The sequence below is a fragment of the Gobio gobio genome, assembly GCF_949357685.1.
Source record: "Gobio gobio genome assembly, chromosome: 20".
Taxonomy (NCBI): domain Eukaryota; kingdom Metazoa; phylum Chordata; class Actinopteri; order Cypriniformes; family Gobionidae; genus Gobio; species Gobio gobio.
Window position 1 is genome coordinate 15,160,180 of NC_137113.1, and position 25,468 is coordinate 15,185,647.

General features: G+C 36.8%; 1 protein-coding gene across 5 annotated transcripts in view; it reads right to left on the reverse strand.

The window, feature by feature from the left end:
- cyth1b (cytohesin 1b) overlaps positions 1-25,468 on the reverse strand; it is a gene marked incomplete at its 3' end in the record, with an annotated part of 101,604 nt that overhangs the window by 38,685 nt on the left and 37,451 nt on the right. Inside the window, exon 1 of one of the 5 annotated variants that reach the window (XM_079845967.1) lies at positions 5,572-5,822. The exons of the other annotated variants lie outside the window; for them this stretch is intronic. Within the exon in view, the coding sequence (XP_079702093.1) occupies positions 5,572-5,599 (28 nt within the window). The 5' untranslated portion in view covers positions 5,600-5,822. Of the gene's footprint in view, positions 1-5,571; positions 5,823-25,468 lie in introns of those variants that run through there. 5 annotated transcript variants of the gene reach the window in all.

Consider the following 25,468-nt stretch of genomic DNA (forward strand, 5'->3'; position numbering starts at 1 on the left):
ACTGGTCTCAACCACCCACTTCGGAATTTCAAGTCACAATGAAGGGACTTTAGGTAAAATAAAAAAACATCATTAAACGACATTATGTGATGGATCTTTTGAAAGTCTAAATCCATGTTAATTACCCCCCCCCCCAAATTTCGATGAAATAAATAAATGCCAAACAGTTACAGAAGAACAAGAAAGACAACGAAAATGTTTTAAAAATAAATGTAATTTATTTAATGAACGTGTCTATAACTGCACACACTATTTAACTATATGCAAATAAAGTTGTATGGAAAACAGCAGCTGAAATTAAGCCCCCTTTAATTACTTCCTGGCGTAGCCACAAATATTATAAATTGGAATATGAATAAAACCTGAATGTTCAAAAAAGCAAAGTAATAAAAAGTATGTATGGCAAATTCTGTAACAAACTGTCTTTAGTTTAGGAGGCGACATATTGATTGGTCTGTTACAGCACTCAGTAGTGTCACTGTGCTATTTCAGAACTGAGCATCCTGTTTATCTCATATAAGACTGAGGATCTCTGTCACAGCACGCTTAACTCTCATCTGAATGGACAAAAGGAAGAGAAGCAAAGAGTGATAAAAATACATTTTGGGTGGTCTTTAACGAGCCGAAGAGAGCGTACATGATCACACCTCTTTTCATAAACTTGCACTGATTGCCAATTGCCGCTCGCATTAAATTCAAGGCACTGATGTTTGCCTACAGAAAAGGCTCTTAAAGGGTTAGTTCACCCAAAAATGAAAATTCTGTCATTAATTACTCACCCTCATGTCGTTGGACACCCGTAAGACCTCCGTTCATATTCGGAACACAAATGAAGATATTTTAGTTGAAAGCTGATGCTGAGAAAGGCTTCACACAGGCCTCCATTGGCATTCAGTACATTGACACTTCCAAGATCCATGAAAGGCACTTAAAACGTCGTTACAAAGTCTATCTCACCACAGTGGCTCTACAATAATCATACAATGCGACGACAATAGTTTTTGTGCGCAAAAAAAAATCAAAATAACACCTTTATCCAACTTGTTCTTGTCTTCCGTGTGCGCCTCCACGACGCATGCGCGAGAATATGACGTAGCGCCGGTGTTCGGGAATCGATGAAATACACACTTAAGCCCCATTTTGAGCACTACGCCGAGACCTAAAGCACGATCAATGTAGAATCCAACAGCTTAGACACGCGCGTCTTCCTCTGCTCGTAAACAAATCGCTTCTGGGTCATATGTCCGAACGCCGGATCTGCGTCATATTCTCGCGCATGCGTCGTGGAGGCGCACACGGAAGACAAGAACAAGTTGGATAAAGGTGTTATTTTGATTTTTTTTTCCGCACAAAAACTATTGTCGTCGCATTGTATGATTATTGTAGAGCCACTGTGGTGAGATAGACTTTGTAACGACGTTTTAAGTGCCTTTCATGGATCTTGGAAGTGTCAATGTACTGAATGCCAATGGAGGCCTGTGTGAAGCCTTTCTCAGCATCAGCTTTCAACTAAAATATCTTCATTTGTGTTCCGAATATGAACGGAGGTCTTACGGGTGTCCAACGACATGAGGGTGAGTAATTAATGACAGAATTTTCATTTTTGGGTGAACTAACCCTTTAACCCCACTAAACTCACTACTGCAAAACATATGTGCCCCTCCAGAAAGCTGCATTCACCGTTAGTGGGCACTACTGAACATAGTGAACACTACTAAAAGTGTCTGCTAAATGATTTTATGTAAATTGGATGGATGGATGGATGGATGGATGGATGGATGGATGGATGGATGGATGTTTTATGCACTGAACCTGTTAGTCAGTGCTCAAACATGATAAATTATGTGCCCCCGGTTTCATAGACAAGTCATAAGCTAGTCCTAGACTAAAATGCATGTTTGAGTTGTTTTAACTGAAAGAAACTTGCACAGATTTATCTTAATATATGTCAGTGGCATTGTTTTTACTTAAGATGCACACCAGTAATGTTTTTTTCTAGGGCACGTTTATAAAAGTTACTTTAATGTCCTAATTGAACTAAGGCCTAATCCTGGCTTAATCTAAACCCTGTCTGTAGAACCGGGCCGTAGAGTTTAACATGAACCTACTGGCATCCAATATCAATAGGTCAAGTGAGAGTGACTCCATCCGCTGGGTCATTAAAGTTAACCAAGTCATGGTAGAGGTCAGATCAGCTTGTGTGGGATTGTTTCAATGTGCCCTTTGCAAAGTGTTTATAATACAAATATTAAAAATATTATAATTTGTTAACAGTTTAAGCTCAAACCACATCAAATTGTGCATTGCAGTGAAGAGTGAACTGTTTAAGTGTGACCATTTCCCTAAATCAGTTCTTTCAAAAGATACACTTTAAAGAGCCAGTTCAAAAACAGATTCAGAAAGTTGTAAAAGTTATTTATCCAAACACCACTAGAACAATGTTATATATTTTGTTGACCTGTGTACTTACATTATCCCACATATTTCCAAAAATGTTTAAATCTAGAGAAATAAGCAATTTTAGATACGGACCGTGTCCGTGCGTCGCCTATCAATGACATCATACCGGCGTTACCCTCAATTTTATTTTGTAGACGCTTTAATATTATATTATGTTTTATCAGACAGGTGAGCAACTGTTTGGATCATATCATAAACATATAGCTCAACACAGGCTTACTGTTTAAATCTCGTTTCCTTGATTTACCACGAGTACCATGTTTAACCATGCCTAATATCGATCTAGTTTACAGCAGTGTGCAACAAGTGTCTCATAGTAGCACATGGGTGAGCGCACAGAGTAGCATTATAACATAACTTTCAACACGCTCAAATGTATCAAATAAAACAGCGCTACAATACCCCACATAATAAATAATAAATGACTCGCAACATAAAAGATAATCTCGCAACTTGATAATCTCATTAGCAATCATTCCAGCGTCCTCGTTCCCACTCATATTAAGGTGACCCGATTTCTGAAATGGAAAAATGGGGACATTTCCTATTTGAGTGGTCAAAATATCACTAAAAATCTAATTTGTTATTATCTTTTAATTAAAAAACAGGGACAATAAATTGTATTATTTTATTGTTATTGTTGGCTCCTTATATTATTTTTAACATTAATAATTATTATGATTTAGTTTGATTATTAGGATTTTTGGTCTGGATTTTAATACATTTCAACCCACCCGCAAAAAAAAACAAAAAACAAAAAAATTAAACCAGTTAATAGTAACCATTGTAAATAACAAGCAGTTCAAAACAATATTATAACATGACTTAACAAAAACACATTACAAAAATAAAACAACATATGATAAATAATAATTTTATAATTGTATTTAATATTTTTATTTTCACAAGTTTATACTATTTAAATTTAGACTATTTTTACTATTTTGTTATGTTTGTGCTTGAAAATAACTCTTACCATCCAATTGGTCTTATTATTTTGCATTTTAGGCTTATTTTAAGCAGAAAGTATGTGTATTCTGCACATGTATTTGTTACAAGTGTAATTGTTTAGGCTTTTTTATAGTTCAGATGTGTGGTAAATTAATCTGCTTTGTGACTGCGGAACTCTCAGAGTACCGCACCCTGTTGAGGCTCTCTTATAGCTAAAGCACATACAAACAGTATTACTTTAATTTAACATGAATAGTTAGTATGTTACTACCTTGAAAGCGATAATGATGTTTCTTTTGATTTTTGGCGATAATGGCGCTCTGCTCTCGGTTACGTTTTTTTCATGAAATAACTAGCAGCGCGCGCGCGCGTCCAAGTAGAGTCAGCATAGCGTGGTGAAAATAATCACTACACGATTGCTCCTATAATCAGCAGCTGCTGTATGGTGATTGGGCGCTTTTTTGCAATTTATCTGAGGGTTGTTTTGAACGAGCTGTAAAACGGGGACATTTCCGGGGACAGAACACCAAAAACCTAGCCTGGATGCCAGCCGAATTTAGCCCCGCCCACAAAAATGTTTGCTCGGGCAATTCGGTCTGGACTCGCTCCATAGAGGAGTAATTATGCCCGAACAGAAACTGTTCGGACCAATGAAATTGTCAGGGCGGGCTTTAGACGATGATGGACAGATGATAAACAGTAACGTAATCATCCACGTCATCGAAGGCTCTTGGGTTCAATTTGCTCTTATCCTAGGCAGAGAACTTGTTCGTATATACATTCACCTTCATTATTTCTCTCAGAAACGATGATCGTGTTGGTAAGTACTCTGTGTATCCTTAAATTCTTTTATTACTGGCAAAGATCGTTTACACTCATCTTTTTCTTGTAACGTTACTTAATCCAGCGTGCGTGCAGACAGGGTTGCCAAGTGTTTTTGCAATGTCGCGCACAATTGCTACTCAAAACTATAGCCCAAAACAATAACTTTCCGGGGGGTTCTCCGAAAAAAAATGGCGTTTGGTTGGCAAAATATGTTATTTTGGCAAGGTTGCCTGCTAAAATTCGCATTCCTGGGTTTATATAATCACATAATTGGGGTCGCTTCAACCCGCGGACATGGAGAAAAACACGGACTTGGCAACACAGTGCAGTTGAGTTCTGTTGACATTTGACAACTAACGTTACGCGTCGCTTTGTTGCTCTGATTGGTTGTGGGTCTATCCAATTCAGGTCTTTCCTGGCTCGGTTGAAACACGCCCCATAATCAAAGCTCAATGGAGTGGTACCAGACTCATATTCTGACTAGAATTGAGTATGGCCTCGCCAGGCTACCAAAAACCGGGACTGTCCTCGGAAAACGTGGACGTCTGGTCACCTTACTTCATATTACAGTAATGTTAATACATCTTTAATAACTCATCCCTGAATATGATTTCTACCTATCGGATTCTTTTCCACTGGATGTAGAGACATCAACTCCCATGATTCTGAGAATCAAACTACGCCTTTGTTTTGAATAAGCGACCTCTAACGGCGAAAATTACATATTGTGCCTTTAAAGTAACTTTTTTACCAAATTAGTCCAATAATTCTCGGCACTAGTCTCTCTATATGCTCTCGCTATCAGCTATCAAGCATCTCTGGACGGTTGCATTAGACTAGTCTTACATGTTATGTTAGTCGTCTAATTTTATTAAGATTGGAATAACTTTATGTCAGTTGCATAAAATAGATTCATCTTACTTTTTCAAGTTCAAATGAGACCGATTACCCTTTGACTAACTGTAGGACAATTACATTAAAACATAGTGCCTATGTTTCCAGTTCTCGGTTCACGAAACGAACATCTTTGAAAGACATTCAGTGAGCTGTTGACTCGAAAAACGCTAGAACCTCAGTCCGATGCGTGTTTTTGTGAAACGGTTCGTTCGATTCACTGATAAGATCCGGCTCAAACGAATGATTCGTTTACAAATCGGACATCATTTAACCTTTCCCTTCAGAAAGCATGATTGGACCTGTTGCATATCGACCTTAGCTGTTTCTATTAACATTCAAGAATCCAAAAAGCAGGAGACAAAACAAAGTCACAACAATGATGATATTTTTAAACACCATTTGTCACTGGAAATGTGAAAACTTATTAGCTCCACTCACCGATTCCATCTTCTGATTTCAGCACCATGATCGCAGCTCTTTGCACATGCTCATGCGCTGATCTTGTGATTCGGAGCAATAAACCTGCTGGCGCTTTAGCAAACCCCACACTTTAACTCACTATTTTGAAATGCACCCAAAAAACACGTCTAAATATTCAACTGGAAAGGGTGTTTAAAAGTATTCGCAGTAACACCAGAGACCGGATGTCACTGCATGAAACCCTCATGCTCCGCAGACAGGGCGTGTCCTAAGACAAACAACCAATCACCGTGAAGCTTTGATTTTAGTTTTTTTTTTGTGTGTGTGTGCGTGCAGCTACCACCAACCTTGCACATCTTACAAAGCAATGAGATTAGAAGCTACATAAACTTTTAGGGAGTATGGTAGTGTCAGTAGTACAACAACCCATTCGTGGCTTTTTAATCGTTCTGGTGTACTTGTCTCATTCAGTGTGGCAGACTGACACTTGTGGGAGGAAAGTTTTATACATTGGAAAAACGAACTACACAAACCCTGTAAATCGGTCCTTTCTAAGTCACAGTAAAAACACTTCCTCCCTTATTCTATAAATAGCAAAACATTCATACTGGTATGAGTTTTAATTGCTTGGTTTCAGCTTGGTTGTCTGTTTGTGTCTTTAACAACCAACTGGCGAAACTGTCAAGACGCAATGGAGCACAAAAAAAGTGCATATGTTAAAAAACAAAGTGATATACACTACCGTTCAACTTCAGCAAGACGCATTAAATTGATCAACAGTGACAAAAAAGACTTTTACACTAAATATTTTAAATAACTGCTGCTCTTTTGACATGTTTATTCATCAAAGAATCCAAGAAAAACTGTCTCAGTTTCCACAAAAAGCAGCACAACTGTTTTCAACATTGATTATAATACGAAATGTTTCTTTAGCAGCAAATCAGCATATAAGAATGATTTCTGTAGGATCATGAAAACTCAGCTTTATCATCACAGGAATAAAATTACATTTTAAAATGCGTTAAAATACAAAACAATTATTTAAATTATAATATTTCACAATATTATTGTTTTTACTTTATACAAAAACGCAGCTTTAGTGAACATAAGAGACTACCTTTAAAGATTTTTTCTTATGTTTTTGAAAGAAGAGTTTGTACTGGTGTACGCACTATATTGTTGTCACTGGGTGTGGCCTTAAAGGGCACCTATTATGCAAAATTATGTTTAAACATAAATGTGTGTTGGCAGTGTGTGTACACAACCACCCTATAATGATAAAAATCCACCCAGTGTTTTCTTTCCTTTTTTTTTTTATCATAAGCACCGTTTCAACGCCAGAGCATGTTTAAGTTCGTTTATGTCTGCGCAGATCATTGCACTCGAGACTGCTTTGTGAACCGAGGGAAATACAAGGCAGGCTTTGCCAAAAAGTTGTTACTCAAGGATGGATCAGTACCAACTGTTCGTGATCCAGTTTATAGTCTCTGGAGCGATACTGGTCACAACAGTAATGAGAGGGAGAGCACAAACTTTATTACAGTTCATCTGAGTTGTTTTCTATATAAAGTTTATATAAAGTTTATATAAAGTTTACCAGTTTAATAAGTACCCCTGAAAAGGTCTGTGTATATTTGTTTACTGTTAGTTGTAACAAGTATTTTTGTGTAATTTGATGTGTATATTGATTATAATGCAAGGGAGAGAGAGTGTTTATGGACAAGACTTCTTGTACTGTGTTTTATTCAGCTCTTACATTGATTTTGTGGAGTAAACGGGACGCTTCATCTTTTGTGTGAAGTACAATAAACTTCATAAAATTCATCAGTAAAGTTTTGGCCATCATTCGGACAGGGTCGGCTACTACAGGCTTGTACTAATAGTGGATAAAAGCAAGATGACGAACAAGTTATAACCGTAATTAAACAAATCTCCATACAGTTTTTATTCTCTGGCTCTGTAGGCATTATTTTCCGACTCCGGTTCGAACTGAACACCGCTACTGAGAGTTTCTGTCCTGACACCGGACACAAGCTCTTGAAGCTCCGCCGTATTCTTGTAAGGCGGCCGGAGGCCCCAGCTCATTTGCATTTAAAGGGAAACACACAAAAATCGCACGTTTTGCTCGCCCCAAAAGATTTTTACATTCTGTAAAAAATTATCTGTAGGTTATTTTAAGCTAAAACTTCACATACACACTCTGCGGACATCAGATACTTATTTTACATCTTGTAAAAAAAAAGGTCATAGACTAATTTGTCATACATGGAACCAGGAATGCAGGAAAAGATGAGGATAATAGTCCAAACAGAAACAACAATCAGGAAACACGGGCCGCACAGAAGGCAGGTATACACACAAGAAACACCAAACATCGACTGATCAGGCACAAGAGAAACACAAGGGCTATATAAACAAGGGCTAATGAGACTAACAAGAGACGAGTTAACAAGACACACCTGGGGAAGGCAGTCAAGGGGACAAACTACAAAGGACCGCAAACATGGCACAGAAACTAAATGCATGTTTGAGCTGTTTTAACTGAAAGCAACTTGCACTGGCATATCTTAATATGTCAGTGCCATTGTTGTGTCTCAAGATGCACACCATTAATGTTTTTTTTTTTCTAGGCACACATAAAAGCTACTTAAATGTCCTAATTGATCTAGGGTCTAATCCTGGATTAATCTAAGCCCTGTCTGTGAAACCAGGCCTTAGAGCCTTAGGATGTTCAAGGGGACAGAGGCTTCTTTTCTCTTCTCGCCCCCAGGAGAATAGCGGTCACATCTCAGCTGTGACCAAAGGCTGATTATCCTCAATATGGGATGACAGGGCACTACGTGAACAAGTTCTTTGTTTGGGTGTTCACTGACCCTTTGAGACGGTTAAAGAACAAATGTGGAACCAACCTGAGATTATAAAGGGCAACAATACATCAAAGTTTGTAATAAGTGTGAATTTAAGTTAAGCATCAGACACGGCGTGCAGTCACCGGGAGCTATGAAATATTTTCAAGTTGTTATGGTAAACAGCACACATTTCCCGCAAACATCACTTTCTGTATACAAAATTCATAAATGTGATGCAACTATGGTGTGTCAACAGTCTTAGAAGCAGAAGGAATACATCACTCTCACGACGCTTTGTTTTTGTGTGTGTTATACCACAGAGAAGAGGGTGTGGACAGCAAACGGGAGATGCTCTCTGTTGACAGTACAGCATAGTGTTTACCAGTAAAACGTACAGCCTTGTGGGCTGAGAAATGACATAAAGCAGACTAAAACCCATAAAACAAACAAGGTGTCGTCCTCAAAGATAATCAGCCAAAAAAACTTTAAGTCATTTGATAATAAAATAAGTGGGAAAACGCTGATGTTGTAGTCACACTCTTTATGTCAGCAAGACATTTCATCACTATTTTCATGTTCAGAAGGGTTTGACTTAGTAATAAAGAAAAAAAAGTTTGCACTGTAGGTCAAGGCAAAATTACAAGTGCTATAAGACTTCCTCTTGTCTTCCACCCCATGGATTAAGGCAGAGCCTGCAGACAGGCTCACCATGATTAAAAAAACAACAACCCTGTATTATTTAGCTGTTTCTGGGATATATAGAAATATGTTCCTTGATACATGTGACAAATCAAGACATATTTAAAAGATTGCACTTGAGAAAATATCTTGCTGTTCTCAACCAGACTGACAAATCAACACTCTTGTGCTTGCTTTGCTTCACCCAGACACATAATTCAATATGTTATTACTTACATGTCAGCCTTCTGATGATTAACTGCAAGTCTTTTTTTTGAAGATTTGATATAAGAGTCAGACTCTTGGAAATAAACAGTTTCAGGATTTAAAAAATGAAATATATAAAATACATAAAATAAAATTAAAGGCACGTCAGGGAATGCTGTATGTAAGTACACGGCATAGATAAAAATACTTCGCAGGAGAATAGATATTTTTTAATTTAAGGGAACACTCAAGAAAACCGAGATTACAGCAATGAAACATTGACGGCATGGAACATTGAGCAAACAAAAGCATATATACACACAGTAGATGTACAGAATAACAGAGGGAACTAAACAGGAACAGCTGAACCGAATGAAAGACATTCAAGACATGACAAGAACTAAACTAAACAGAACATGACCATGACAGCACACTACTGTTGTGTTTGGTAAAATGTATAAAGTTACAAAAGATTTAAATGTCAAATAAACGCGGTTCTTTGGAACTTTCTATTAAATCAAAGAATCTTGAAAACCGGTGTCACAGTTTCCATAAAAAATATTAAGGAGCACAACGGTTTTCAACATTTTTAATAAGATGTAAGACTGAAAAATATCCGTTATATTCATATTCAATACTGAGAAGCTTCGATATATACTTCTTGTAAAACATTTCAGTTGTCATGGCAACGAGTGCTTATTAAGTTTCTAATTCTAAGCAAAAATGATTTAGATGTGTGGGTAGAGTTATAACAACACCAAGATCATGTATACACACACACAGAAAGAGAGAGAGAGAGAGAGAGAGAGAGAGAGAGAGAGAGAGAGAGAGAGAGAGAGAGAGGAGAGAGAGAGAGAGAGAGAGAGAGAGAGAGAGAGAAACATACCCACATGCATATTGAATAGAAGACAAACAAAGTGTTTAAAGCCTGAATTTAACTCTGTTTCCATGACACTCAATGGGAAGTGATTTCAAGATTTCAAGAATTTCCATAGGAATAATGGATGAACTTTGGATCTCTTATTATTGTGTGTGTGTGTGTGTGTGTGTGTGTGTGTGTGTGTGTGTGTGTGTGTGTGTGTGTGTGTGTGTGTGTGTGTGTGTGTGTGTGTGTGTGTGTGTGTGTGTGTGTGTGTGTGTGTGTGTGTGTGTGTGTGTGTGTGTGTGTGTGTGTGTGTGTGTGTGTGTGTGTGTGTGTGTGTGTGTGTGTGTGTGTGTGTGTGTGTGTGTGTGTGTGTGTGTGTGTGTGTGTAAAAACTCCCAAGTTGCCATTACTCTTGTGGCAGCACTATAACTTATGTAAATATTTAATAATAAGCTTTCTTAATTAAACCTGGGGGACTGTTAATAATTAATAGGCTAATTGAAGTATATTATAAATGTGTACATTCATTTGTCACAGTTTCGATATTTGATCAGGACACTGAAATGCTCCTTGCCCAGCAGTGTAATCTAGAACTAAGAGGTTCACAAGATCTGGCCCTAAGCGTCCTCTCACACCTTTCCAAAGACATAAAGTGTCTCGGAAAGTTAATGCACCATTTCCCTGCAGCGACTCTAGTAATGTCACCTTCATATGCACTGCTGGAGAGACTGTGAGAGGAAGTTGTCAAAGACAAATCACGTCATCTGCTCCTGTGTGTTGTATCCTGCTGATACAACACACACATATGCACAAAACTGACTGAGATGACATGAGCATATGGCAAAAAAGTCCATCATACTTATATGACATCAATGAAGGAGAACCCAAGGAAGTGATTGTGGAATCTGTTTTCATGACGATGCAAGATCTTCAAATATCCCAAATTCAAAATTATTACATATTATCTACCATGCAAGGCTTTTAGAGTAAGATTTGTGGAATACTTTAAATCTACATAAAAATATATTACAGTAATATTGCCCCAAATTGTCCTAACCTGTTTATACAAGCTGTCACAAACAGTTCCATACTAAACCATTTTTTTTCTGATTTAAGGCTTTGTGTGCTCCCAGCATGCAATGCAGCATGAATAAATCATGTGTTTACTGTTATACAATTATTGCTTGCTGTTTGTTGACTATGCTTTTGTTGTTGCTTTGATTGTCAGCATTATTGAGTTTGTCTATATAAGACTATTGCACATTTTATCTCTGCATTGTGAGACGTTTTCTTCTTCAGAAGCAGAATTTGCATTGTATTAACTATGTGTAAATGAAAATTTGATTATGCATTAAACAAGAAAATGTAGCTGCCCTGAATTTATTAGCTGGAGAAGACATTTTTGCATTTACTGAATAAATCAAATTCAAACTGGCTAAACAAAATAGCATTTATTAAGATAAAATCATGCATTCATTCTCAACATGTATACAGTGTACAAATTAATAAGCAAGCAGTAGCATATTCATTCCACTAGAAGGCACTGCATTTAAACTTAACATAATTTTATTAGAAAGTATATAATCTGCATTTTAACCCAAAGAGCAGTACGGCTGTAAATGTTTAAAGTGCAGCTGCTGAACACAATTTTAAGCACTGAAATATAAAAGAAACTAATTGTGTTCAGTAAACCTGCCGTTGGATTATAAAATAATGAAACTATTTCTGAATGCCGGATTTTTATTATGGCTAATGGCTTAATAATAATCTCTATAAAGGCGCTGTTATCTTTTATTAAAGTTATTTTGGTAGAAAAGAATGGGAGAGAGAAAGTCGGGAGAGAGAAACAGAGAGCTGCTCATTCACAGCATAACAGAAATAATGTTCTCCCCTCCCTCTGTGTACTGGAAAGCAGGGCAAAAAACAATACCAAAAATAAATAAATAAATAACACAATAACTGACCCTGCGGAATAACATTAGTGCTTGTGCTATGTCATTTTTCAAAGGCCACACATTTCCAGCAAATTCGGTACATTCTCTTTTCCTCTGTAATTTTCTGTCACCTTGTGTACTTTCCCGGTTTCTCCTCCTTCATGCCTCACAGAAACAGCAAACGGCTGCTACTGAAAGACAATGCAGGAGGAGACGTGTGCAGGTAATATTTCATCCCAAAGTCAGAAAGAAAAAATTACAGGGTAACCTAATTACAATTGTGAATAACGAATTTAATTGGGATTATTAAGGATATAAATTATTAATAAAAAAATATGAATTGCATTTTTACTTTTCTTGAGGGTAGCAATTAGCAAACACAACAATTATATGTAAAAAATATGATTTTTTAAATGCATTTTAATTAATATATCATTATTGTGATATATTAAATATAACAGGGACGATATTTTAATTGTAAAAAATGAACAAATTAACTTTTTTATTTATTTGTTTTTATATACATGATTAATGTATAACAGTTTTGCTCTGTTTGATATCATGTTGTTTTAGTTTCCCTGTTTGCTTGCCTGTGTTCCCTAGTTAGTTTCCCTGCTGTTAATTAGTTCCCACACCTGTTCAGGTTGACATAAATGATTACGCTCCTCATGTATTTAAACCCTGGCTGTGTCCGAAAACTGGAAAATGCTGCCTTCGGAGGACACATTTCAAGGTAGGAAGGCATCAAGGCACGTCCGAATCCAATGTTAGCTTCACTTCCTGCCCTCTGAGCAGACACGGTTCCAGAATCAAATCACTGAGGGTGCTTCTGAAATTACTGAGGGTACTCTAGTAAAGTGCAGATCGGCTAAGCAACAGCTCCACCATAGCAGTGTAGCGAGAAATATATGATGATTTATTTACAAGTCATCAATTTTATCAATAATTCGAGTTTCAAAAACATTTTGCTACAAATGGTCTATTAATCTATTAGTCTGCCTTTACATTGCTTTAATGCGTTACTAGTATTTTAAAATGTCATCTTCCTGAGAACCAGAAAAAAAGGTTTTGTGAATTAAAAAATGTGGAGTTTGGAGCATAAAAAACAAATCGATTTTTTTTTTGAATTCCTATGTTATATGCTATATCCTCTGTTCTGTAGAGGACACCAGAACCCATTTATTGAGAAAATTAAAAGACATGAATAGGAGAGCGAGAACTTTGGTGAGAACTAGACAAATATTTAATTTCTACAGTAGTAATTTCTCACTAGAAATGACATCAGAAGAGGAAAACGTTGGTCAAAAACGTACATTTACACACAAACTGACCAGCAACCTCAATCTTTATTTTTCTAGCTCAACTGTCCCCTAAAGGAATGCATAGGATTGTGGGATATGAAAGGCAGTGATGGATACATCTATGCTGCCTTCAAAACTCGATCAGATGAAGGCATCTCAGGAGACAGGAAGTGAAGCTTGGATTCGGACGTGCCTTGATTACGAAGTTATTGAAGTTATTAATCAAAATAACTTTCCCTCCCTCTTGCGACAACATCTCTTCTCTGATGACGTGTTTACTGCATAGACTGTAAAAAAAGATGGACGACGCGCCTTCACTTTCTTCCGTTGACGTAAGTGAAGCCGCCAGTGTTTAAATATGGCGCTGACATCTTGGAGCCAAAGTCTGCTCAGTAGTGAGCCGCGATATCAAGGTCCAGCCCACATTTCCTGCCTAAACAACAACTTTTTGTGAAACAAACAATTATGGAAAAGTAGAGATTAAAGTTAATGCTTCAATCTCCTCCCGAAGTTCCCGAAAAATGTCCGTTAGTGCCTCAGTTCTCAGTTCGCTCAGAGAAGCTATCAATCACAGCTGTCAATCATAACGTCACACCCAATTCTTATAGCATCAAATAACTAACTTAAACCAAACTTATTTAAAGAACGAACACTTGAACTAACATCAGTGTGATAAAAACAACCTAAAATGACAGAAACCATCTTTGGAAAAAAATGTTTTGAAGTGTAATTTGATTGTTTAGTTTGTCTATGTCCCTTTACATTTCATTAGGTGCGTTTACATGGAGCACTGTAATCGGTTTAAAAGTCCAATCCGAATAAAAATACTCCATATAAACACCTCAATCGGAATAAAAATGGCCAAACCGAATGAAATTGTAATCGGTTTGAGAGGGGTGGGATAAACCTTTTCATGAACCGATCAAACGAAAAATTCCACCATGTAAACGATCTGATCCGATTACTTTGAGTGCACGTCTTTCTGTGACGTGATATACAGCGCGCGTCTCCTCAACTGAAGAGCGCGCGCCGCGCTCACACCAGGCTAATGTTGACAAGAGAGGAAAGTTCATTTTTCTGAGGTATTAAACTTTTTTTTCGTAACATGTTATGAACATGAAGTTGGAATAATGACACAGACATAGCCTGGCTACACCATCTCGACAGCGTTTGTCCAAGGCTTCAACTGCGCCTGACAGAATAATTTATTTTTCTGAGGTGATTCTTACACTTTACGACAAATAATAAATAGCTTTTATAAAACTGTACAAGTCCTGGTGGCCGTTGAGAGCTGCCATTTCAACGGGGAACATTCAAGCTGCTCTCTGTTTCTCGTTATAGTTAAGTTAGCTATTTAAAAAAAAAAAAATCAACAACTGCTTCAAATTGGTTAAGTAGCATTACCCCCAGTCTCAGGGCCGGCCCTGACCAATTTGCTGCCCTAGGCAAGATTTTACTTGGTGCCCCTTGTATCAAGGTTTAGCACCACATGTTTTCATTTTAAGTTGCGGAAACACTGGTACTGTTTTATTTTTTTAATGCATTGATGTTTTTTTATTTTTATTGTTGTTGTTTTATATGATGTCCAGTCCATTCTACCCCGTCATTATGTTCATGATATTATTATTATTTAATTTCTTTAAAAGGCTGATGATAGTTAAACTATACAAAAATAGCACCTACGCCACATTACAGCCTAAACACAAATAACAAGTAATTGCATCTAGCATTCATGCACAGACTATTGAGAACTAGCAAAAGTGTTTGTTTTCCAGTAGATGGCAGCAAACTTCCACTTATATGCACATTCATGTTTTCACCATGAATTAAACTGAGAAATTTAGATATTTAATGTGAAATTTACATAAAATGTTGCTATTTTAAATACACCTGTATATAAATATCATTACTAATTTCGGCAAATACATTTTAAAATGTCCATATGTCCCCTTAAAACTGCAGAACTGTAGAGTATAAAAATTAAAGAAACAAAAATTATATTATATTCATAGTACATATCCACCTGTAAATTCTGTTTATAGTAATAACCATCTGTATATTATTCACTGTACATATTCACCTGTAAATTCTGTTTATAGTAATAACCATCTTTCTATTTATAGATATATTTATATATATTCAGTACATATCCATGTCCTGCACTTATGCAAACGTTGTATATCCTGCACTTGCTGCTATTGCACTTCTGGTTAGACCTAAACTGCATTTCGTTGCCTTCTACTTGTACTTGTGTAAGGACAATAAAGTTGAATCTAATCTAATCTAATCTAAAAACATTAGGTTATTAAAAAAGTGATATTACATGCGTTTAAAAAAAACAGATATGATTGATTTTTTGACAAAATACACTATCTGTGGCCACTGGAGAACCCAGAACAGCTGCTTGCATATAGTTTAAGGTAAAACTGGAATTAATTAGCGTACATTCGTATTTCACTACTATGCAGTTAAATAAACTCATTCATTACATCACTTTACCTCTGTCTTAACACTGCAAAAAATGCTCTTCTTATTTACTAATTTTTTCTTGTGTCCAGTCCAAACATCAAAAAATTCTTAAATCAAGATGTATTTACTAGTAAAATGATATTAGATAATTTTTTTTCTTGTTTTCTGGGGGAAAAAATCTAAATTAAGTGAGTTTTAGCTTAAAACTAGCACAATTATCTGCCAAATGGGGTGAGAAAAATGATCTTATTTCTGTTTGGGACAGAAACAATTAACAAGATTTCAATCAGAAACAAGATTATTTTTCTCACCCCATTGGCAGATAATTTAGCTTGTTTTAAGCATATATTCACTTAAGAAAAAATATAATTTTACTTATCTAGTAAATGCATCTTGTTTTAAGAATTTTTAGATATTTAGACTAGAAAGACAAAAATACTAAATAAGAAGAGCATTTCTGCAGTGTTTCCCTTATCTTGCCTGCATCAGAGGGCTTCTGTTTTTTATGACACTACAATTCGGCCATCCGTCATAAATTATCAGGCAACTTTCACCGTGTCTACACCTGGAGCGAGCCAAGCACCCTAAAAAATGAAAGCAATCCTGTCTACATTAGATGCGGCGAGAGGCGACGCGACACAGCAAATTCCATAACTGATCAGAAATATAAACTGATCGCGCGTTATATTTCTGACGCACTTCAAGTAGCTCGGCGGGGGAGATTGATGAGGCGGACCGGGAAGATGCGGGGGACTTGGTTAAGTTTGTTTGCGCTTTATTTGGTAATATTTCAAATTAATATGAATAAAATAGTATCAGTTATAGATTTTTGCGCCCCTATGAATGAGTGGCGCCCCTAGCATTTGCCTATTCCGCCTATGCCACGGGCCGGCCCTGAAAGTCTACTTTAATTACTTTTGTTAATATTTATAACTTGTGATTATGGTATCTTTCCTTAATCATCTGAAATATATATGTTTAGTACTACTAGTAATGATGCTGAGCACGTCTTGAATGCTTCATTCATGTTTCACCGTATATCCTATATTTTTATTAATAATTTGAGTGCATTTTATTGTTAATTTTGTGTTTTTCAAAATAAATTAATTGAATTCATTTTTGATTCCGCATTCATCATTCACAGCTGTTGAAATAGCCATTGTATAGGACATAAATTAGGTTAAACTACTGCATGTCCGCCCACAGAAAAATAAATTAATATAAAAATTACCAACACAGAACGATCCACGATACGTAACGAATCTGAGGCGGCAGACAAACTGTGTGCGCATGTCACAAAATGATTCCTACTGTAAGTCAGCACATGTAAACACCAGATCGGTTTAGATAACGTCTCATGTAAACAGTCCACCGAATCTTTGAATCGGAATGATTTTAATCGGAATGACAAAAAAGTGCGCATGTAAACGTGGCTATGGAGAGGGTGGGCTTTATGACCTACACTGCTTCCAGTCACCTGGTGGCGTTTGACACATGCACTTTGGCTTCACTTTTCTGGCACACTTGGTTTACTGGCACTATCACAAGATCACAGCAATAGCAAACCTCAATGATCCACTCAATTCCCAATCGGCAAAATCAAGTCCTGCCCTAAAAAAAAATATTTTTCAAGAAGCCACTTCACATCACAATATACGTCACAATAGGGAAGAAAACACTGTCGCAACTTTCGTTTAATTATTTTTCTTTTCTTTTTTTTTTTTTACTTTCTATTTTGATGTTAATTTAATTCACACATTTTACATGCAAATCAGCCAATACTAAAACAACACGCTCTCTGTCTGCCATTGGTCAATCAAACAGCTAGCCTGTCCCAAATTCACACAGGTTTGGATGCTGCAGTCAAACGGACCAATGTTTTGATTTTGACACCCTGTTTATACTTTTTGGGGAAATCTTGGCTTTCTTACAGTTGCCTCTGCATTTTACTGACAAAGGAGAAAGTAATTATCATGAAGAACACCTAAGGATTTAAAATTCAAAATAACTGATTGCAAAAAATGACTGACTCGGAACAACATGTGCACTGAAAAGATTAAAAGTGTAGACATTTTGATTCAGATATGAAGTTAAAATATGTGTTTGGTGTTTGATCTGTGTACATAAGCAAAATAAATGTTGCCTTTGAGGTGAAAGTAAGTATTATCTGAGCTCTGATGTAGAACCCCTGCCCGCTGAAACTGCAGCAAACATCTTCTGAGCAAGAGACCAGACGAGAGAAATGAAATGAGATAAGATTCCTTCGGGAAATGCAGTGCCTTTACATGATGCTACTTTACACAGCAGAAACAGCTAAAATACAGACAAGACTCATCCGATTCACTATGCTGATTCTGTATTCTGATTGTGTGTGTGTGTGCAGTATAAGCCAGTTCTAGCACACAGTGTCTTCTGTTTAACGCAAAGCAGATGTGAGACTTAATCACAATCCTTAGCGAGATAGTCGGAATACATTTAAATATCATTTCCACCTTATAACCTAAACACTAAAATCACCCATGGCTAACCCTGTAGTCCTGTAACTTCATCCCGAACAGATCTCTGTGCTGTGAATGGATTACATTAAAATATGACATGTAAAGAAACAATGATCCGTATGCATATATTTATGGGCTTCTGATCAAAACAGTTTCTGCAAAATAGCAATGATACACCGAAGAGGCCAATATTATTAACCAAAGCAGAAACAATCGCATACTCCATAAATGTTGACCACAGTTATAAAAATGAATAATTAGTTCTGGATGCTGATTGCTCAAATCCAGAGTGGGGATTTTCTGAGAATCTTTTTGCAGGTTACAGTTTCACCAGTAGGTGGTGACAAGTGACTGTCTTTATAAATGAGTCAATGAATCATTCATTGAAGCGATTCACTTAAAAATGTATGCCTGCATCCAAAACCGTATGCTTCCCTACTAGGGATCGACCGATATGGATTTTTTAGTGCCGATGCCGATACCGATTTTTTTTTCATCAGCCTTAGCCGATGACCGATACGGGCTGCCTTTTTTCTTGAGCCGATATTTGGAGCCGATACTGCTTTTGCTCCCTCAATTTACATCATAAAAATGACACAATGATCATGATGATAACAATTTAAAATTTACAATTTAAAAAAGACATTTATTGAACAAAAAAAAAACTATATTTAACAAATAGTAAAAACAGGTGAGGTAGAACAAGAAAAAAAAAGAGTTCAGTGGTGAAAATAAATTCTGAAAATAAATATTTATGCATAAATAAAATAATTACACTATTGCACACAGTATCAACAAGCAAGCAGCATAATAAAGTGCACACTGACTGTACTATACTTAATTTTAAAACTATTTACAACCTAGTAATTTAATGGTTACACTCTAAAAAATGCTAGGTTAAAAATAACCCAAGTTGGGTTGAATATGGATTAACCCAGCAATTGGAAGACATTGAAAAAATCTCCCAATGCTCCACGTGAAACTTCAGTCGTTCGACCTTTTACCATTGTGTCAATTCTCCATTGATTTTGATTAATATGCGCGAGGGAGGGAGAGCAAGACAGTTTGAAGACGGTGAGAGCTGCCTGTGGATGCCTGTCTGTAAATAATGCAGGGGAAAAAATATCGGCGAATGCAGCAGCCTTGTATCGGCTGATGCCGATACACGTAAAAATCGCACATATCGGCCGGCCGATATATCGGTCTAACACTATTCCCTACTATATAGTTGGCGAAAAACAGTATGTGACAAAAGAAGTACGTCTGAATACACAGTACTCATAAAAGAGTAGGCAAAAAGTACCCGGATGACCTACTACTTCTGGCGCCATTCTGTAGTACGATGGACACTTTACTGTCCCATGAGGCCACGGGAGAGGATTTATGAATGGCAGTGACGCAACATAACTGACACTTGTAGGTCACATGATAATGACAACATGGCAAATGTAGTACGTGCGGATTACATTGATACTATATCGAACATACTTTTTAGCGGTCATGAAGTAATTACTTATTCCAGGGGCGGCCTGTGGCATAGGCCTGATTAGTTGCCTGATTATTTATGAAGGGTGGCCGAATTGTAGTGTTAAAAAAGACAGAAGCTCTCTGATGCAGGGAAGATAAGGGATAAAGACAGAGGTAAAGTTATGTAGGCTAATGAATGAACTGTTTACTATCTAATTGCATAGTATTAAAATACTAATGTTCGCTGATTAATTCCAGTTATTTTTACCTTAAACTTTATGCAAGCAGCTGTTCTGGGTTCGCCAGAGGCCACAGACATTTTGTGTACATTTACATTTGTACATAAAAATACATTTTGAAAAATAAAATTATATCTGTTTTTTAAACGTATGTAATATCACTTTTTTTAATAGCCTAATATTTTTACTCTACAGTTGTGCAGTTTGAAGGGGACATATGGCAATTTTAAAATGTATTTGCCAAAATGAGTAATGATATTTATATACAGGTTTATTTAAAATAGCAACATTTTATGTAAAATTCACACTAAATCTCTCATGAATAAAACATGAATGTACATAGTTTAGGGGAAGACTGCTGCCATCTACTGGAAAACAAACACTTGCTAGTTCTCAATGAATAGTTTGTGCATGAATGCAAGATGCAGTTACTCTTGCTATTTGTGTTTAGGCTGTAATGTGCGTAGGTGCTATTTCTGTATAGTTTAACTATCATCAGCCTTTAAATAATAATAATATTAAACAAAACAATTAAAACATCAATGCATTACAAAAATAAAACAGTATCACTGTTTCCACAACTTCAATTTTTCCACAACATGTAGTGCTAAACCTTGATACAAGGGGCACAAGTAAAATCTTGCCTAGGGCAGCAAATTGGTCAGGGCCGGCCCTTATTAAAAAAAAAAGTACCTACTCAAGAGAGTATATGGGATTCCGGACGCAGCCTATAATTCATTCAGGAATAAAACAAGTGAACTGGTTTTATGAGTAAATCATTAAATTATTCATAGAACCGATTCATTCCATTCGGTCCAATCATTCTAATATGCTGATTCACTGCTCAAGAAATATTTCCGATTATTATCAATGTTGAAAACAGTTCTGCTGCTCAAATTATTTTTGTTGTTTTTTCAGGACACTTTTAGGATTAGAAAGTTCAGTAGAACAGCATTTATTTGATATAGAAATCTTTAGAGTGAATTTAAAGCATCTTTGCTAACTAAAAGTATTAATTTCTCTCTTTAAAAAAAAAAACCCAAAACATAATCACAAACCTTTGAAATGAAATGTAAGTTATTCAATATTACCATTATATTTTTTTTATTGAACTGTTGTATAAAAGCTGCAATAATCGCACACAATCGTGCTGTTTTTTTCCATATATACACGTGTCTTGTCTATAAGTACATTTATCTAACATAAAACATTACATAACATTTTTTTAAAATATTTTCATCAATTATGCTGCATTCTTTCTCAGATGGCTGCCTTTAAATCACTAAGCACCAGGGTCGAGCAAACAACTCAAGCTCTTATCTTTTAAAAGCTGTATTTAAATGCCAAATGAGAGAGCTGTCAGAGTATCTTATTAAAACTGCACAGCATTCAAGAATTGTGAGGGCAGTTCACACAGCTGTAGCTCATTCAATACATACTGTAAAGGAGGAGGCTGAGGGGACAGAAAATCCGATCTGGCCTTTATAGACCCTTTTCACAGACTGTGATGACGCGTTTTAACGGCCATCAATATCGTAAATCCTGCAGCGTTTTTTGTATTTTCATTTAAAAAAATATATGTACATTTATAACACTAATACTTTGTATTTTATTACTTTTGCATCAAATTAACCGCTGCTGTGAGGGTGTTTAGTAATAGCGTCTATGGGAGTGATGGTAAAAATGAACATATTTCTCTCTTTTCACTGCCGTTATCAATCTCACTCTATTTTTTCCCTCTTTTTGAAAGTTGTGAAATCACTACTGTGGCATTTTTCTTTTGCTATGTGAGCAAATGGGCACACATACAAATATTTAATGTATTCTCTCATTCACAGCTATAATATTTAACCCAACTAAGATGAATTCCGCTCTGAGAAACCCGGAAATGTGAAAAGGGTCTATTGCAGGTGTTATTACAGAGGAAGTGTTGCTAAGGCTGTGGTCCAACATTCCAAAATTCCAATTTGGTCATTCTAACTGTATTCAAACCCTAACTCTAAACCTAAACCTCACCCGGACCCCAATGTGTAGGGGTTATGACACATTCACAAAAAGTGCCTATATTGTCATTACATCATACTGTGACTAAGAAAGAGAATCTGTGAGAATGATACAGTAGGGGATTTTAAAACTCATTCATTCACACGTTACAATTACAATAAAGTTTGGCATTAGCATGTTGCAAAGCTAATAATGTGTGTTACTTTGATAAACATAAAAATACACATTACACACAGGGTAAAACAGTCCATTTTGGTAAATGGTAAATGGACTGCATTTATATAGCACTTTCAACAGACCCATGGCCATCCAAAGCGCTTTACACATTGCCTCACATTCACCCATTCATACACCGACGGCGGTGTCAGCCATGCAAGTCGCCATCCAGCTCGTCGGGAGCAGCTGGGGTTAGGTGTCTTGCTCATGGACACCTCGACACTTGGTCAGGTGGAACCGGGGATTGAACCACCAACCTTCTGGTTTGTAGACAACCTACATGAACCACTGAGCCAATGCCGACATTTTAATTAGACGTACATCAGAGTGAAACGAAAAGAAAAACAATGCAGGACTTTGTTCAATCCACCAGTTGTTGATTTGACAGAGGCAGATATGAATGTGCTTGTAGTCCATTGGAAGAAAGGGGCGGAGTTTAAGCAGGCTAAATGATTAGAGAGTCTGGCATACATTACTAGAAAGAAGTCTGTTGTTTCACCGGAAGGTCGAGTTATGACATTTTGATTAAAAAAAATAATACTTTCATGCTGCCTTTAAGTATGAGAGTAATGTTTTTTCCTTCATTTCATCTGCCATATCACATGGATTTTTTTTCAATAAGCTTGTTGCAGGGCATTATGGGATTGTATTCCCAGAGAATGATATTTGCAATGCTACATTGCATCTGTCCAAGATCCTTTGAATCTGTCCAAAAATGTGCTAGCCTAGAAATCTAGACGCACCCAAGCGGCAGCAAATCTAATTTGCAGCCAGGGTAGTCTAGCAACTCTCAGTTGGCTTGTGAGCTGGAAAAACCAAACTCTGGTCAGGCCAATCACATCGTGTATAGAGTCGGTGGGCGGGCTTAACATAATGACGGCAGAGTTGCGGCGGTTCCGCGTGCTACTTGTAAGTAGCGAACAGCGGTCTTTCGAATCGGCTTTGGCCGCGACTTTGGAAGACTTGGAGTTAAGCTTTTCTTTGAGAAAAGAACAAAGAACGGCACTGAAGTCATTCTTAAGAAAAGGAAGATGTGTTCTGAGTTTTGCCGACCGGATACGGGGAAAGTTTAATCTATCAACTAGCTCCACTTCATCTTCTTCGTTGCTCTGGTTGGTTGTAGCGCTATCCTATTGCGTGCAGAGGGAATTTGAAAGACAACCGTTTATCCCGCCCCTCGGATTGAGCCCTGCCAATGGTGAGTTCCCAGACCCAACATCTTGATGTGGGTCTGGCTTGTCAGGCTATTAAAGTGCCCCTATTACGCTATTTTAAAGGTTCTTAATGAATCAAACTCTTCCAAGTCTCAGCTACAACTACAGTGCTTGAAGGCGGATCAAAGTAGATGTTGATCACAAGCAGCCAATGAACACCATAGGCTGGAATTATGCATATTTGTTACAAACCTAAGTAGGTTTGAAGTAAAACAGGAATTACTGACGAATCATTTCAGGTATTCGTTTCTTTCTTTTGGTAGACAATAACTCTTATTGAATAATATTATTCAATAACTCAATAACATTTGTAATTCACTTTGATCTTTGAAACTGCTGTTTTTTACATTCACAAACAGCTATATTACACACTACATGAAAGGTAATATCCGAAAAAGCATAATATTTTAAACACTAGGTTAGCAGCTCACTTTATAGTGGTTTTGGAGTTTTTGCTATGATAAAATGCTTTTCCTGACTGTATAAAACTAAGCTAACATGCATACATAAATACATACATGTTAAAGTCTGGAACATTTTCTTCAACATTTCTGTACCTAACTAACTACCATCAAAAAATAGATTGCAGGGCTGCATGGATTGGTATATATTTAAAGAATGAAATAGCAGTCTTGTCACCAAGTGGTTTGAGTTCAAGGCATTTCAAAACCAGGTGGAGACAGACCAAAGTAAACAGTTTATACCATCTTACCACTCTCTCTTTCTCTCTGTTCATGTCTCTGATTCCATCGTTCCTTCTCTCACTTCTATCTTCCCAGAACACACTGTGCTATGCAAAAGACATTCATTAACATCCCACACCTGTTTTTTAAGCTGACAGAGAGAGGGAGCAGGTGAGGTGGTGCCGTAGAGGGCAAGACAAAGATAATGATAAACTGCAGCAAAAATAAAATATGTGGTGTTTGTGAAGAGAGGCATTATTCTAATCTCTGTATATAATGGTTTTTTAATGGCTGATAGTGATGCGTATATTTAGACAGAAGAGTGGCTGATGGCTGATTTAATGCAGATATACATGAAGGCTACAATTTAATGAAAGCAAATGAGACACAAAAATGATACAATTAAATCCATCCATCCAAGGCTGAATATAAACCCAAGGTTTCCCAGCAGAACATTGCCCAAAGCATCACACTGCCCCCGCCGGCTTGCCTTCTTCCCATAGTGCATCCTGGTGCCATGTGTTCCCCAGCTAAGCGATGCACACGCACCCGGACATCCACGTGATGTAAAGGAAAATGTGATTCATCAGACCAGGCCACCTTCTTCCATTGCTCCATGGTCCAGTTCTGATGCTCATTTGCCCACTGTTGGCACTTACGGCGGTGGACAGGGGTCAGCATGTGCACCCTGACTGGTCTACACTGTGTGTTCTGACACCTTTCTATCTGAACCAGCATTAACTTCTTGAGCAATTTGAGCTACAGTAGCTCGCCTGTTTGATCGGACCACATAGGCCAGCCTTTGCTTTGATTTTTTGTGCATTTATTTAAAGACCGCATGTACCATTTGTGTCACTGGTGTTACCTTACTTCTTTGGCAATATTAAAGGTTCTTATGAAATATTATTTCTTAATTTTTTCAGCATATGTAGTCAGAGTTACAGAAAAATAATAATAATGTAACAAATAAGGATATTATGTTTATTTATTTGAATCAGTTTTGTTAAAAGTGTGATTGAAGGATGTTAGTTAGTATTTGTGATGTTAGTTATATTTGTGAAACCATGTATTTGCAATGACAATGAAAATATATATAAAAAAACTGCTATAAACAAGCAGCCTAATTATGTGATCATTTCATTCTTAACTCATGAGTGTAGCAGAATTCAATGGATGTAAAATGATCATGTCACATGTGACAAAAAAACACAGTAAAACCAGTGACACAATGAATCACCAGTGACATATATAAGACCAAAGATCCTTATTCTTCAACTATATGAGACTAAAT